Source organism: Oryctolagus cuniculus, chromosome 2 (genome assembly GCF_051225735.1).
Source record: "Oryctolagus cuniculus isolate XC-2025 breed Fujian yellow rabbit chromosome 2, ASM5122573v1, whole genome shotgun sequence".
NCBI lineage: Eukaryota > Metazoa > Chordata > Mammalia > Lagomorpha > Leporidae > Oryctolagus > Oryctolagus cuniculus.
The window spans coordinates 11,284,851-11,300,192 of NC_142868.1; the positions used below are offsets into that span (position 1 = coordinate 11,284,851).

The 15,342-nt window shown below is 52.0% G+C and overlaps 2 protein-coding genes across 5 annotated transcripts in view; both read right to left on the reverse strand.

The window, feature by feature from the left end:
• Positions 1 to 2,489: 2,489 nt before the first annotated feature.
• Positions 2,490 to 5,620, reverse strand: FGFBP2 (fibroblast growth factor binding protein 2). Its single transcript, XM_002709363.5, has 2 exons — positions 4,816 to 5,620; positions 2,490 to 2,905 (listed from the first exon to the last, which is right to left on the reverse strand). The coding sequence occupies exon 1, from the start codon at positions 5,516 to 5,518 to the stop codon at positions 4,838 to 4,840; it is 681 nt and encodes a 226-aa protein (XP_002709409.3). The 5' UTR covers positions 5,519 to 5,620; the 3' UTR covers positions 2,490 to 2,905; positions 4,816 to 4,837.
• Positions 5,621 to 10,604: 4,984 nt separating this feature from the next.
• The window catches only part of PROM1 (prominin 1), a 108,849-nt gene continuing 104,111 nt past the window's right edge, over positions 10,605 to 15,342 (reverse strand). For all 4 annotated transcript variants that reach the window (XM_089326966.1, XM_089326967.1, XM_089326965.1 and 1 more), the window contains 2 exons: positions 12,765 to 12,804; positions 10,605 to 11,697 (listed from right to left, as the gene is read on the reverse strand). In XM_089326966.1, the coding sequence (XP_089183092.1) occupies positions 12,789 to 12,804 (16 nt within the window). In that variant the 3' untranslated portion in view covers positions 10,605 to 11,697; positions 12,765 to 12,788. The remainder of the gene's footprint in view (positions 11,698 to 12,764; positions 12,805 to 15,342) is intronic.

The window sequence follows — 15,342 nt, forward strand, 5'->3', positions numbered from 1 at the left end:
TGCTGTTGAATTAAGTTTGCTAGTCTGGTGCTGAGGGTTTTGCATAGCACTCACAAGGGACACCAGCCACCACGTTTCTGGTGCCTGCCTGGCCTTAGTATCAGAGCAATGATGACCTCATAAATAAACTGGGAATTGTTCCTTCCTTCTCCATTTTTGGAAAACTTTGAGAAAGATCAATTTTAGTTCTTTAAATTGGTACAATTCACCAGGGAAACCAGTGGGTCTAGGACTTTTTTTTTTAGGAGAAAATGTTTAAATTAGCTTCATTTTTCTTAGCAGTAATGACTCCATTCAGATTTTCTACCCCTTCAACAATAGCAGGCTCTGCTGGCTAACTTACTGAGCCTTGCCCTGTGCCCAGCTTCATCCTGGTCGTCGTATCCACCAGTAAGTCAGGTGCAATCCCATCCCTGTTTCTCAGAAGGGCGAGGAAGCTTAGCGAGCTTGTGTTACGGCTCAAGAAAGAGCCACAACCGAACCGAGGTCTTGAGGTCCATTAGTCCACACTCTCTCTAAAAGACTTGGCAATTTAAGAGGCAAGACATGGCCCTGGGGCACAGTGTTTGAGAGATTGTGAGGGGCAGAGGAAGGAAACAAACACTAGCATAGAAGAGGAGCACCACGATGCAGTGAGAGTTGTGTCTGGGGAACCACGGAGCAGGGGCAGCAAGGGCTCCCCAGCGAGGGAGTTGGGCTTTGGGCTGGATGGCCTAGCAGCCTGCCACACTCGGAGCAGCGTGCACTGAGACTGTGGTCCACCTTTTAAACATGCTGTGAGCGCTACGGTGGTTTCAGTTTGAAGGGTGGGTAGAAATGCTGTGTGACGGACCCCAGACTACCCTGCGCTGTACATGCACTGAGGGCCAGCAGCTCCCGAGCGTGGTGGATCCAGATTTCTCTCCCGTCCTCTCTTCCAAGCTCTGGATGACTCACCATTGTAAGCTGTCGAGTGCTTTGGGTTATCCTTGGAAACGAAAATCCTCACCGTACAGGGATGTGGGGCCCAGCGAAAGCAACGGAGACCTTATGAGAAGCAAACTTAATGTGTCACGGTGATCATGTCATAGTGAATGCTTGATGTATATGAGGGAGCTTTTACAAAGGTTATGGAAAAATGGGAAGGTTTGTTTTAGTATTAAAAAATCTGAAATTCGAGCAGTTCTTTCTAATACTCATTTCCATGAACTTTTGGAAGACCCATCATAAAAATGGATATCACAATTTTTTGTGCCAACATAAGCTTATCTTTCATGCTATTTTCCACGAACTTTTTGAAGCCCATGCATATTTTTTGGAAGTTCATCTGCAGCAAACTTCCTCTGAGCCCCCGTCCAACAGTGCACTGCATCTCCTCTGTGTCATCCCACATGAAATCGTAGGGTCCTCTTGGTCTCCACCACTTCGGTGAGCCCCTGGGAGGCGGGATCTGGTGTGTTAGCTCAGTCTAGTGCCCGGAGGATAGTAGATGACAAATGAGTGTCTGTACCTAATGTACATAGAGACTCCTAGTAGTTCTCAACCCAGGTTTCACACGAGAATTCCTTGCAATACACTCCCGAGATTCTGATGTAACTAATCTGCAGCAGTGTTTCCTAGCCTGGGCTTCACATTAGGGTCACCTGGGGAAATTTAAAATCCGACATACACTGGCCTTATCCCTGACAGGTTACATCACAGTGTCTGGTGGGGGAACCTGGGCATCAGTGTGTGTACTAAGTTCCCCCAGGTGACTTCATTGTGTAACTGGGACTAGGCACTAATGATTAGGTGAAGAGACGACTTGTGTACACAAAAGTGAATTACTAATACATTCTTGTACAAAGACAAAAATAAAATTAGGAGGAGAGTGAGTCACTTTTTTGCTATGACTAATAAAATTTTATACTCTGCCCTTTCCAACTTTGTTTATTTAATTGAAAGCTGAGTTTGCCGGGTGGCCCCTTTCCAAGTGCACTTCTCTGACGTCTTGGCTCTTTGTTGTTGCTATGGGGTGATTGTGCCAGGTTGGATAGCATCCTCTCAAAATGCATGCCCACTAGAACGCGTGAAGATGACCTTATTTGGAAATAGGGTATTTGCAGATGTAATGCAATGAAGACAAAGTCTTTCTTATTTAGGATGGGCCCCGGTCCAGTGACTGGTGTCCTGATAAGAGGAGGGAAATTCGAATAGACACACAGAGGAACACGCCAGGTGAGGACAGAGACAGAGATCTGAGTGATACCTCTTCAAGATAAGGACTGCCAAGGACCATCAACAAGGGTAATGCATGAGGGGAGGGGCAGGGGATGGACCCTCCCTCACGCCCTCCAGGAGGACACCTTGACCTCAGAGTTCCAGCCTCCCTCACTGAGCGGGGGCGCATTAGTGCTGCTTCAAGCCTCCTGGTTTGTGTGATTCCTGAAGGCAGCCCTAACAAAATAAGAGTGACTCAGTTTCTACCTCTAGCACCAAGGTATCACATCCATTAAGAGGGCTGAGTTACAGTTCTACAATCATTCTTTTATTTCTCACATGCATAGCTGATGTTTATTGAGCTTTCTCTAATAACAAGCCCACGTTACCCCACACGAAATGAGGCCAATCCGGGTCTTGTTCCGAAGGCTCAACTGGAAAAGAACGAATGTGTGAAAAGTTTAAACATTCACAGGAGGTTCGGGCCGGGAGAGCCAAACTTCTACGGGTGAATTACAGCTGTGCGTGCTTGTCTCTCTTGCTGCTTTAGCACAGGCTGCCTGTGCTGCCATGGAAACCCCCACACTTGAGAAAGGCCGTGTCTGTCCCAGTCTTCGGAGACCCGGTGCGTCCAGACCCGTGTGGCTGGGGCTCGCTGGAAACCAATGACTCCAGGCGAGAGCCCAGCAGCAGGGGACCACGGTGCTCTGTCGGGGAGAGGCCAGCTCTAAAAACAAAGTGTGAGAAGGTCACTGTCAAGTTGTCATGGGCTGGGTTGCGTCCCCCTCCACAGTCCCTATTGAAGCCCTAACCCCCAGCACCTCACAGTCTGCCTGTATTTGGACAGCGGCTGTAAGGGAGGCGGTGACGGTGGAATGGGGTTGCGAGTGTGGCAGAGAAACCAGTACGACTGGAGTCCTCACAGGAGGTTAGGATGCAGAGAGATCGAGGGAAAGCAGTGAGCAGGCGGCCGTCTGCGAGCCCAGGAGAGAGAGAGGCTCAGAAGAAACCAAGGCCTTCGCCACCCTGATCGAAGGCTCCCAGCCTCCAGAATGGTGAGAAAAGAAATTTCTGTTGGTGAAGCCCCCCTTGCCCACCGCACCCCCCAGGCCTGTGCTGTGTCGCCGTGGCAGCCCCAGCAAACGAGTACAATGTCAATGTCCGGCGCAGCTCTGCTGCAGACTGGAGGCGCCGTTTGGCGCTTGGGCGGCCTGTGGAGCGTGTTTGGAAAGGCCAGCGTGCTGGTGTGCAGGCAGGCGGGTGAAAGACACCACTCATCTCGGGCTGGGGACACTGTGGGTGTGGGGTGTATGTTTTGAAAAAAAGTCATTTTCGGTTGTATTTTTTAAAATTACTTATATGTAAGATTTGGTTACATTTTAAAATACGCTTTCAAAGAAAAGAAAATCAGCACAGATCTCTGCTCAACAGGGATGAGCAGTTTCTGGCTCTGGCATTCCTTTGCTCCTCTGGGACAGAACTGGAACGTCACCCAGGCAGACTGCCTCCAGCCAGAGCAGCAAACCCGAAACCAACTCTGACGTAACAGCACTTCCTGCTGCGAATTTATTCTATGGTATTAGTTATCCACGTGACTTGTTATTAGGAAATCGGCTCTCTTTTGCCCTATTTTTCTTCCATAGATAAAGTGAAAACCCCCAGAAGCTCTTTTTTAAAACAAAAAGTGCAGAAATAAGCATAGAAATCTGGCTACACTAACTCCTTTCTGGTGTCTAAAATTAGTGCAAGGCACTGCTTTTAAGGAGAGAGGTGAATCCTTATTTTCACAGGAGAGGAAGTTTGGTCTCCAGGAGGCAGTATTTGGAGGTGATTACACCTGTTATTAACTTGATCTCTTTTGCAGTGAAGGCTTTGAGAGCTGTGGGGGAGACTCAAGGGTGCTCGCCCCATGCCTTCCTGCCTGCAGGGCTCCCCCACGCGAGAGGGACACGGGCAGCTAGAAGTCTCCCAGGGACTCCTGCACCAAGGCCCACGAGCTCCGCAGGGCTTGCACCCAAGTCTCCGGTCACCCACGAGCTGTGTCTCCCTACGCGGGCTCCAGGACACCCTTCTCTTCCACAGTCCCACTCTGCATCAGATCAGGTGTGGCGAGTCCCACATCTCCCTGGGCCCTGACCCCTGTGCTGTGTACCTAGTAATAGCGCTGAAAACAATTCAAGGCGTGGGGCACACACCCTGAACTGTGGCAAAACTCGGATGCCCCACAGGTAACCTCTGGTCTCTCTCACCCTGGCCCCGCCCGGCGCGGTAGGAAAAGCCTCCACCCCGAATTCCAGCCTTCCAGGTTGGCGCTCTCGCCACGATTCTCAGCCTCAGAGGCACATTCAGGTCACTTGGGAAGAAATTCTTTTTCAGGTTCACGCTCCTGTACCCCCACCGTGGCGACACTGGTAAAATGGCCGGGGGGAGGGGGTGGGGAAACGGGCCTGGGCATCAGCATTTTTAAAGCTCCCAGGGTCAAGTGCGACTGTGGTCTGTGATGTCCTTAACCTACCTCCTCCGCTCTGCAACTGAGAGCCTCAAACCCACCCTCCAGTGCATGCTGAGCCCCCGACATGGTCAGAACAGCTGTGAAGGCAGCTGGGGGCCCCTTACCTATCTCTGTAAGTGAGTTACCTGCGAGGGGTCCTTCATTCCGTCACCCTCGGAAGAGACTGATGAGAAAGGCAAACACGGCCCGAAGGGGCTCCCAGAAGAGCTCTTGGGCCATCTTCCCGGCTTCCTTGTCCCCTCTGGGCCTGGCTTCAGGCTGGGTGGCCTTGGCTGTGGGCTCAATGGTGGATTTGGCTTTTGCCAGCTTTTCCTCCGAGCCCTGTCCCAGCAGCATTGCGTTAGTGGGTTTCACAGGGACCACGGGCTTTGGGGACGGCTCCTTGGCCTCAGCTGTCTGGGGGTGCTGGCTGGGAGCTGGGATGCTCTGCAGGCTGGAGGCCATCTGCTGCAAGTGTGCCTGGGGCCCAGCCTTCCGGCACACGGGTGGACTCAGCACCGGGGCCTCCTGGCAGGCGTGGTTCAGGTGCTTCAGCTCCTGCAGGGCTTGGGTCCAGTAAAGCTTGGGCTTGGCAGTGAAGGCTGGACACAGGCCTGGCTGGCCACTCCACTCACACCAGTACACCTGGCCTTGGCCTTGGCAGTCGACTCGGAGCTGGAATTCCCCAGCGCCTTGCCCCAGGCTGCTGGTGCGCATGGTGCAGGAATCTCGCCCTCGGGTCTGGAAATGGAGTTCCTCCTGCGTGTGTCCTTGCGTTGGCCTCGGGGACTGTCCCCAAGTCCCCAGGCTGCACAAGGCCAGCAGCAGGAGGCAGAGGATGGACTTCATGGTGAGGAGGCTCCAACAAACCCGCCTGCAGCTGGAGAGCCCAAGGGGGGTGAGCCGCCCTTTAAAGGGTGCTGCACAAAGGGCCCTCTGTGGGGCTGGGCAGGGTGCCCTGCAGAGAAAGGAAAACAGGACACAGACCTCAGACCTGTCGCATTTGACGTGGGTGGAGCAGCCACCAGGAGCCACCCACCATAGCACAGGCAAAGGGACCAGCTCTGCCAAGCACGTCACGGGGCCCTGCCACAACAGTGCCTGTGTGACACACAGAGCACCACCCTCAGGCCTGGGGTGGGGGTCGGGGGGCTTATGTGTTTCCACACTTAGGGACCTTGCTCTATACTTGGCCCTTGTACAGGAATAGCCTTCTTTGTCATCATGGGGGATGTGCCACCGGGTGGCAGTGGAGTTCTACAGACAGGTGTGTGGCTTGGAGCCTGGGGCTGCTGCCTTCTTCCCCTTGGGGGCCCTCATTGGGCGAACATTAGTTTTGTGCATCCAAAGAATGCAAGAGTCTTGGGAGCTTAAGCCTTGTGAGATGGACTAGCAAACATGAACGAGACTGAGACTGACAAAGCCAACAGCTGTGTGTGTGTGTGTGTGTGTATACACAAGGGACACAAACAGCCTCATAGCCACGGGGCTAGCGGGTCACCTGGCCTGCCTCTGGGGCACGCCCTGCCACCTCTGTGGTCACAGCGTCCACCACCCACTGAATGATGGTCATGAAAGCCAAGGCTATGTTGACACTGGTATTTAAAGTCTACTTCAGACCACACATTCCATTTTCAGTTCAATTGAGAAACCATTGCATTTTAATTTATTGCAGGGAAAAATGGTTTTAAATATTACCATTATATGAATAAAAAGCACAGGAAGTTAAAAATAACTCAGTTCTATCTCAAGAATCACACGTTGGTACAGCCGTAGCCGTCTTTCTGTGACCCCTGTGAGGGCACGGGAGAGCAGACTCAAGGTGACCGCTTAATGCGGGGCAGGGTTAGGTTAGGGGTGGGCCGGCACCGAGCACCCAGGCTGAATAAGAGAAACTGAGTCTTGGCCTGAACCCTGAGAAGAGACAGTGGGGCTCAGCCAAGTCCAGGTGAGTGGTGCGATGGGTCTCCCAGAAGAGGGCGCCACCCCAGCCTAATTGGGAAAGGGGGCAGATGCAGGGAAGAAGTCAGTCACTCGGGAGGCGGGGGAAGGTAACGTTTCCTAGGCAGCGAGAACACTGGCTGCAGAGCAAGGTGTTTGGCTCAGCAGTTAAGACGTGGCTTGGGATGCCCACTTCAGATCCGGCATCGTGCTAACGCACACCTGGGAGCAACAGGTGATGATGGCTCAGGTACCTGAGTTCCTGCCACCCGTGTGGGAGACCTGGGTGGAGTTCCTGGCTCCTGGCCTCAGCCTGGCCCAACCCTGGCTGTTGTGGGCATCTGGGGAGTGAACCAGTGAATGAGAGCTTTCTCTCTCGCTCTCCCCCACCCTCCACTCCATTGCTCTGCCCTCCAAATAAATGTTTTGAAAAATTATTTTTAAAAAAAGGAGGGAGAAGGAGTGTGTTCCTGGAGTATGGGCTTGTGGATGGCAAGATGTCAAGGGGCAAAGAGGCAGTGGCTAGAGACGGGCTGGAGAGGTGACCGCAGGTGAGGCTCCGCTGTCCCTGCACCCACACACATGGCCTCAGGGCTCAGCCTTAGTGTGCTCCAGGACCCAGGAGCCTGGCTCCCCCTTGTGGCCAGAGGCGAGCAGGGGGTGGTCAGCTCAGATCCCTTTCTCCACGCACAGCTGTCTTGGGCAGGAAGCCACCTGCCTGGCCATCCTCAGCTGCCCTAAGGAGCTGACCAGTCTTTCCTGAGACCCTAGGCAGCTTGATTCTACCCTGCATTGGAAACACACCAAAAGGGAGCTCTAATGTGCTTTTCCTTTCTGCTTTTTGCAAGCCTCGAGGCCTTTGCTCTGTTGCATCCACTGCCTGGAACCCTGTCGTCTCTCATTGTTGCAGGCTGGCTCCCTCCTGCCTCTTCCCTGTCTGTGATGTGAAGGAGCGCTTCCATTATTCTGCCACCTCGACCTGCTTTAATGCTCTTTTTTTTTATTTTTTATTTTTGACAGGCATAGTGGACAGTGAGAGAGAGAGACAGAGAGAAAGGTCTTCCTTTGCTGTTGGTTCACCCTCCAATGGCCGCCACAGCTGGTGCACTGTGGCCGGCGCACCGCGCCGATCCGATGGCAGGAGCCAGGTGCTTCTCCTGGTCTCCCATGAGGTGCAGGGCCCAAGCACTTGGGCCATCCTCCACTGCACTCCCTGGCCACAGCAGAGAGCTGGCCTGGAAGAGGGGCAACCGGGACTAGAACCCGGTGTGCCAGCGCCGCAAGGCAGAGGATTAGCCTAGTGACCTGCGGCACTGGCCCTGCTTTAATGCTCTTAAAAGCTGTGGCTTTTGCTCGTCTTTGCTCATCCATCTTCAGGTGGGGAGTGATATGATCCGACTTGCACTTTAAGGACTTCCCTGACTGCCCGGCTGGAAAAGGACAGGGGATGCCGCAAAGGCTGTGCATGTGGACTTGAGCGGGCAAGCAGGTGAGTAACTGACTTGTATATGCTTGAGCTGCAGTGGCAAAGACCCTCTCTCCTGAGATGGTTGCCATGGTTTCAATGTGTGCCCCACAGTTCATGTGCAAGACACGTAATCCCTAGTGTAACAGCGCTGGGAGGCAGTTAGGGCTCTGCCCCCGTGAGAGTCAGTGTTACTGCAGGAGTGGTTTAAATATCTTGGGAGTGTGATTGTGACAGCAGCGAACAACCTCTTCTTCACTCTCTTCCCAGCACTCCCCCCCCCCAAAAAAAACCCTTTTATTTAAGGAATACAAACTGCATGCATTTCATAAGTACAACTTTAGGAACATAGTGACTCTTCCCACCATACCCGCCCTCCCATTCCTCTTCCTCCTCCCTCTCCCATTCCCAGTCCCATTCTCCACTAAGATCCATTTTCAATTAAAACTTTATACACAGAAGACCAACTCTATACTAAGTAGAGTTCAACAATCTGCACACACACACAAAAAAACTGTTCCTCAACAGTTGAGACAAGGGCTGTTCAAAGTCATTGCATCTCAAAGTTAATTTTACTTGTTTTTTTTTTTTAGAAAATTAACTTTAAAGCACCTAATAATGATCCATTTCTTGTGAGTGCTTAGACATAACTGTAACTTATGAGACATAAGAATATCCTCTACTTAATCCACTAAAATAAAATAAATCTTTGAGAACAAGTTTTACTGTTAACTCTCATAATCCAATTCTTTGAGGACAGAGGTCCTGCCTGGGAAGTTAGTGTACAGAGACTCCCTGTTAACAATTAACACTCTTATGTATGACATCAGTGACCACCCGAGGCTCTTGACATGAGCTGCCTAGGCTATGGGCGCCTTTTGTCTTCTGAGAACTCTTACCTGCTGTTTCCCACCATGGGACAACACAGCAGAAGACTCTCACCAGATGCAGGTCCCGCAGCGTTGGACTGCCCAGCCTCATTAGTGTAAGCATGAACCTCTATTTTAGTTGAACTCCCCAATCTCGGGTTTTCTGTTACAGTGATGCAGAGTGGACTAAGAAACCAGTCTCCCAAGGTTCACACTACGTAGTTCTTCCTACTTCACACACAGCTTCCAAGAGTGGTCTGCTTGAGCCATTTCCAGGAGAGTCCAGGATGAGATATCTCACCCACAGGCCCCTGGCTTAGGTCGAGTTACAGAGCCACAGTGAGCTAGCTGCAAGGGAGGCTGGGACATGTAATGCCTACCCAGGCGGTTTATGCCCGGCCAGGATGCAAGGAGCTGAAACCTAAAAGGGACACGTGGGGAGAATGGCCAATAAAAAGCAGACACTGGGGAACCAGAAAGGAGGTAGCAGCAGTGGGGCTGGAGAGGAGAGCCTGGGACCAAGGGCGAGAGGGAGGGAGAGAAGCAGCAGACCTGGATGACTCCCCTGGCTCAAGTGCCACAGTGAAGGTGGAGCAATTCCAGGTGGCACTGGCCATGAGAATGTGCATGTGTGTGTGTGTGTGTGCACCTGCACGCATGTGCAGAAAGGGTAGGAGCTTCAGGCAGGGAGCACTGAGCTGTGACCCACAGGGCTTGTTTTTGTCAAGTTTTCCTTGAACACATCCATTCCCATTCTCTCCCAGGCTGTCTGTGGCTGCTAGGACCGTCAAAGGAGCTCACCACAGACAGTATAGTCTGGTGACCTCTGGGTCAGGACACACAATGGGGAGGAGGCTTGCAGTGGGCACAGGGGTCGCTGTGATTGGAGAGAGAAGTAAGGAGGACCGAGAAAGGCAGGGGAAGCCAGGCTCACCCAGGAGAAAGCAAGGGATGAAGCAAGAGAGAACCTGCAGGTGCCAACCACATGTCCAGGCAGGAGGGATGAGGGGTGTAGTGAGGAGAGTGGGGCCAGCCAGGCCCAGGAAGACCCAGGGGCATGGGGATCCTGGAAAGAGGCAGGGGTCAGCACAGCAGCAACACTGGTGACCCTGCTGGGGGCCCTTCGAAGGAGTGGTGGGGATGGGAGCCAGATGGCAGCGGTTCAAGAGCCAGTGCACGTGAGGGAGCGGGGGTAGGGTTAGGGTCCAGAGACGCTCCTCGCATGGGAACTGGGGGAGGAGTCTCGCTACCACGCGGCGGTGTTCCGTGGGGAACACTTCAGGAGCGTGAGGCCACTTAAGACCATTTCCCGTCGCCCGTGTGTTTGGCAGTGGCAGGTAATGAAAACAGGTAGACACAGTGGCAGGAGTTAAATGAGGGAATATAAAGTTCCATCTTGAGGGCGGGGAGAACGCCGTGTGGCTCCTGGAACCTGACTGTTCCCGAGGAAACACGCTTCAGATCGGAGATATCGCGGCCTTCACAAGAGCCGGCTGTGAGTGGGGCAGACGGATGTTGATATGCACCTTGCGTTGCTTCCGTCTTATGGACATTTTAATAATGCGAAAGCTGTAGAATAAACGGATAACCTGAGCCCAAACCTCATCATCTACCATGTGATGGTCTGTCTCTGGATCTACTCAAGGAAGCACTGCACAGATCAAATTTGACAAGTTCCTCTTTATTGAAATGGATCAGGATGGTGGCCTGCGCACGCAAAGGCCTGGGAAAATGCCTGCGAGTTGACTTTAAAACAGAGGCTGAATTTAATCTGCCCAGTTTTTTTACTGCTGACCCCAGGTAAAAACCTCAAAGGAAATGGATATTTATTTTGTGCTTTTAAAGACCAAGCTCAAATGACTCACTCACATTGAGTACCAAACCTAAGAATCCCAACAGGACCTTCTTATACTTGCCTTTAGTATCCAGATGTCATTTATGTTAGCTGCACTCCAATCAACGTTTATCCCGATAGATCAGAAAGTTCCATGAAAGTGTACCCCGTAATTGGCATCTGTCTAAATCACTCCACTTTCTGAACAGCATCTCTTTCTCAAGATCTCTCTCTCTCTCTCTCTCTTTCTCTCTCTCTCTCTCTCATTTCCTGGACAGAATAACCACCTTGCTCTGGGACTGCTCTTGTAGCCTGTTTCCAAAGAGAACTTGACACATCATGGGCAAAGTAGATGCACATCCCCAAGAGGAAGCTGACACTGTGGGTTCTGAGCATGCGCAGCCAAAATGGAGTCTTTTCCGCAGCACCCGTAAGTCAGCACTGACCCGACAGGGAGTTCATTGAGAAGAGAAATCCTACAATACTCACTGGTGTAAAAATACTCTGATTGTGGTAACACAAGGTCTATACACAATTTATTAGACACAAAATGCATCTTTCCTGTAAGCCAGATGGTGTTCTGTTGGAAACCCAGCCCCCACAGCTCAGCAGCTGCTGACGCCGAAATGCATGAACAGGATCCCACACCCTGTGTGTTGTAGTGTCTCAACAGGAACCCGGTGTGAAAAAGTAAAAGTACACAGGCGAGGGGAGGGTCAGGCCTGAACAGGGATGGAGACAAGGCTGTAGGTGTGATTATGTTCATTCCCAACAGAGCACAGCCCTGAGACCAAGGACACGCTTCCTGGTGCCCGTGCGTCGCTGCATTGCCGTCAGAGCGCCTCCAGGACTGGGGAGATCCGTGCAGCCCCAGAAACTACGGAAGTCTGCGATGCTCGCCACTTAGAGTGTCTTGATGCTGAAATGGAGGCCAAACAACATTTTAGAAGCCAGCGTTGAACTTTTTAAACATTTTTTTTAAAGATTTATTTCACTAATTTGGCAGGCACAGTGACAGAGGGAGAGACAGAGATCTTCTATCTGCTGGTTTATGTCCCAAACAGCTGCAGCTAAAGCCAGGAAACTGGAACTCCAGCTGGGTCTCCCATGCAGGTGGCAGGGCGCCCAAGTGTTGGATCAGCTACTGCTGCTTTCCCAGGCACATTAGCAGGAAGCCAGACCGGAAGCAGAGCAGCCAGGACTCTAATCAGCGCTCCAGTCTGGGATGCCAGCGTCACAAGTGGCAGCTCCACCTGCTGTGCCATGATGCAGATCCCAGATTATGAAGTGGGAATGGCTTTGGGTTATTACAAAGTAAACCAGGAGTGCAAAATCTGAACGTGGTCCCCAACAGGAACCAAGAACCACAGGGAAGAAAAAATTTATTCAAGAGGCCATTTTCCTGGTCTACTCTTTTTGTGTCATTTCATTATTATTTTAGTCTCTGAAATAGCTTTAAAAAATCACCACAAAAATAAATTGTGAAACTTTTTTTAAAACACAGAAATATATTTTTGAAAACTGAAGACTATAACATTCAAGTTACATGGCTGATACATAGATACCTATATCTGATTTTTTACTGTAAGTAAAAATAAATGCACACACACACATACTTATTGGAGTACTTCAAAAAGTTCATGGAAAATGAAATTAAAAGATATATTTATTATGGTACAGAAATTTTGCAATCCATGCATAGTTTCTTCATAATACACATTTTCATGTACTTTTTGTAGATCCCCTTGTATGCAAGAATTTCAAAAAATGCAGCAAAATAAAATTATATTTTAATTCTACTTTCCATAAACTTTTGGTAGTACCTTCTTTGAGTCATTGGGCATACAAAAGTCATTGTATCATCCTGTAAACATACACACTGACCAAAATTCCACTTAGTATTTAGGATTAGCTATATTTTCACATTCTTTAACAACTAAAGACTATAATTCTATGAATTCTCTTATATGTAAGCATCAGACTTACCTCAAGCAATTTCAACACCAGCTGTCAATAACGTAAGGGTCTAGAAAACAGAAAACACAAACTGTAACTCTCCCGGCATAGCTGTGTGCTCAGAGGCAGGCATGCGGCTCAAGGGAGCAGATGAGCAGGGACCCACACCTCAGAGAGCTGAGCAGGGGAGAGTTTGCAGGTAAAAGTTGTGGTAGGCTGTTCTATCTCCTGTTTGTATTGCTTCTAATGAGAAGAGGAAAGAGAGAGAGAGAGAGAGAGAGAGAAAGAGAGAGAGGCTTTGACGAGGGGAACTGTGACTATTCAGTCCAAGGCTCAGGGGGGTAGGGGTCACTGGGGACACGTGTTGAAGACGTTGGACTCCCAGAAACCAGGCCATGGCGGTACCTGTCTACTGCACCTGTCTACCGCCCACCTCCAGGGCCGGGAGACAGAGCACAGGTGAGCCACAGACGGGAGGCCACACAGTGCACCTGTCCTCTGAGCAGCCCTACAGTGGTCTGAAGTTATCCCATGATCACGGCCTTGGCAAGCGCAAGAGGTGTACGAGCAAGGGGAAGGAGTGACCCCCACCGGGAAGCCCTGAAGGACGCACGGTGCCCGGCCTGCGGTGCTGAGACACAGGACATGGCGAGGAGGTGCGCTGAGGACATCAAAGCACCTGCAGGGCAGGACGGTTCTTCCAATGCAGCGATTTTGCTTCAGGACCCCCGTAACACTCTGTTCTCAGTAAAGACACGTGTGCTGTACAGCAGGGGCTCTGTCCGCAGCACGGGGCCCGGGGCTGCACACTGGCAGCGACTGCATCTCTAAGGAGCACCTGCTTTGCCTGCCTGAGCACAGGATGCTGGGCACGCCAGCTGCACCCCAGGCTCTGCTCCGGTCCCACCATACCGCTCCCGGAGGGACCTCCAGACCGGATGTTCCGCCCCTTCCCAGTACAAAGAGTGCTCTGGAGACCTGGAAATGGGCAAAACGAACCAATCCAAGCAACTAAGCTGATCCTGGAAGCTACTGGCAGGAAGGCAATGATGGCTTCCTAGCTGGGACTGTCGCCACAGGACACGTTTCTTTAGGCCATTAGGATGTGGGCTCTGAACTCTGCAACTTCCTGCCTACCCAACATGCCCAAACAATGAAATAAAAGAGGCTGATGCCCGACAGCCAGGTCACCCTCCTCGCCAGGGCAGACATCACTCCCGAGGGCAACACTCGTAGAGGAAGTTTGGATTCAGCCTCCAGAACTCCATCAACACGGGGCTCTGGGCAGCCTGACCCACAGCCGGGAGGCAGAACTGGTTGGCCACAGATGCACTCTTGCCTTTGGGAGGAATGGTCCTGCCCCGTAAGACCTGGAACAACACTCAGCAGAGAGGGCTCCCAGTACCTTCTGCAAGACCACGCGTGCTGGGGCGTGTGGACCAAGCAGCGGCTGCTCTCTTCTTCCTTGGTGATTCCCTGGTTCCCCTCCCCTCCTTCCAGCTGCAGAGAGCCGGCTAAGTGCAGCCTCCCAGTCCAAACAAAGCATCCACAGGACCCTGCGAGAGAGCGCCCTCTCCAGCAGAGGGAACAAGGTTTGCAGAGGCACAGACCTTGTTGGAACCATCGTATCGCTTCTCAGCGTCATTAACTCTAAAAAGGGACATTTCTGGGGGCCAGCATAGTGGCGTCCCAGATCAGAGTGCTGGTTCGAGTCCCAGGTGCTCCACTTCTGATCCAACTCCAGGCTAATGTGCCTGGGAAGGCAGTGGATGATGGCTCTCTCGTGCTTGGGCCCCTGCCACACCAACAGTGGGATGGAGTTCCTGGCTCCTGGCTTCAGGCTGGCCCAGCCCTGGCTGTTGTAGCCACGGCGGGGGAGATAACCAACAGATGGGAGCGATCTCTCTCACACATCAGTCAAATCAATCAATCAATCTTTTAAAAAAAGGAAAATCCTCGTATTAAAATTGGATCTCCCCATGCCAGAGAAACTAGACTTTCTGGCAACGCTCTCCTCACTGTTCCCCTCTCCGTCAGCTGGAGGGTGTTCAGAGAAGAGTGTGGAAGACTGCTGGATTCCTCTATGGTTCTCTCCACTTCTTTTCCATGCCTGCCGCCTTTGGGGGACCCAGAGGAGGGTGAGTGTGAACCTCAGCTCGGCCCCCCGCTGGCTGTGGAAGCCTGGGAATGCCTCCCCTCCCCCAGCTGTCCTCTAAGAGGGAGGCAGTGTCCTGTAGGGGGGCTGACGCGGGGACTCTGGGGGCCATGAGGGCTGCCACTCACACTGTGCTCTGCTCCCTCAGGGCTCCGTGGCTGTGCCTGAAGCAACTCTGGGTCATGATGGCTGAGGCCAGCGCTACAGAGTTGGTGCCTCTCCACAAAAAATACATAGAAATCCCTAGAGAAAGCACACGACTCTGTGATCCACGAACAGGAGGCCAGCGAGGACCATTTCACGCCCCCCGGGTGGGGGAGCCTCCGCTGGCTCTGCGCACTTCAAGCTGGAGTCTCTGCCAGGCCTCTGCGACACCCTCGCGCCTCTTCCTTCAGACCACAGCGACCGGCCAGCCACAGGCGCTGCGATGGCCTGTAGCGAGGTTTCCAGGGT

Bases quoted from the DNA above. Each gene is read 5' to 3' on its own strand.
- FGFBP2 (XM_002709363.5), bottom strand. From the start codon at position 5,518: ATGAAGTCCATCCTCTGCCTCCTGCTGCTGGCCTTGTGCAGCCTGGGG.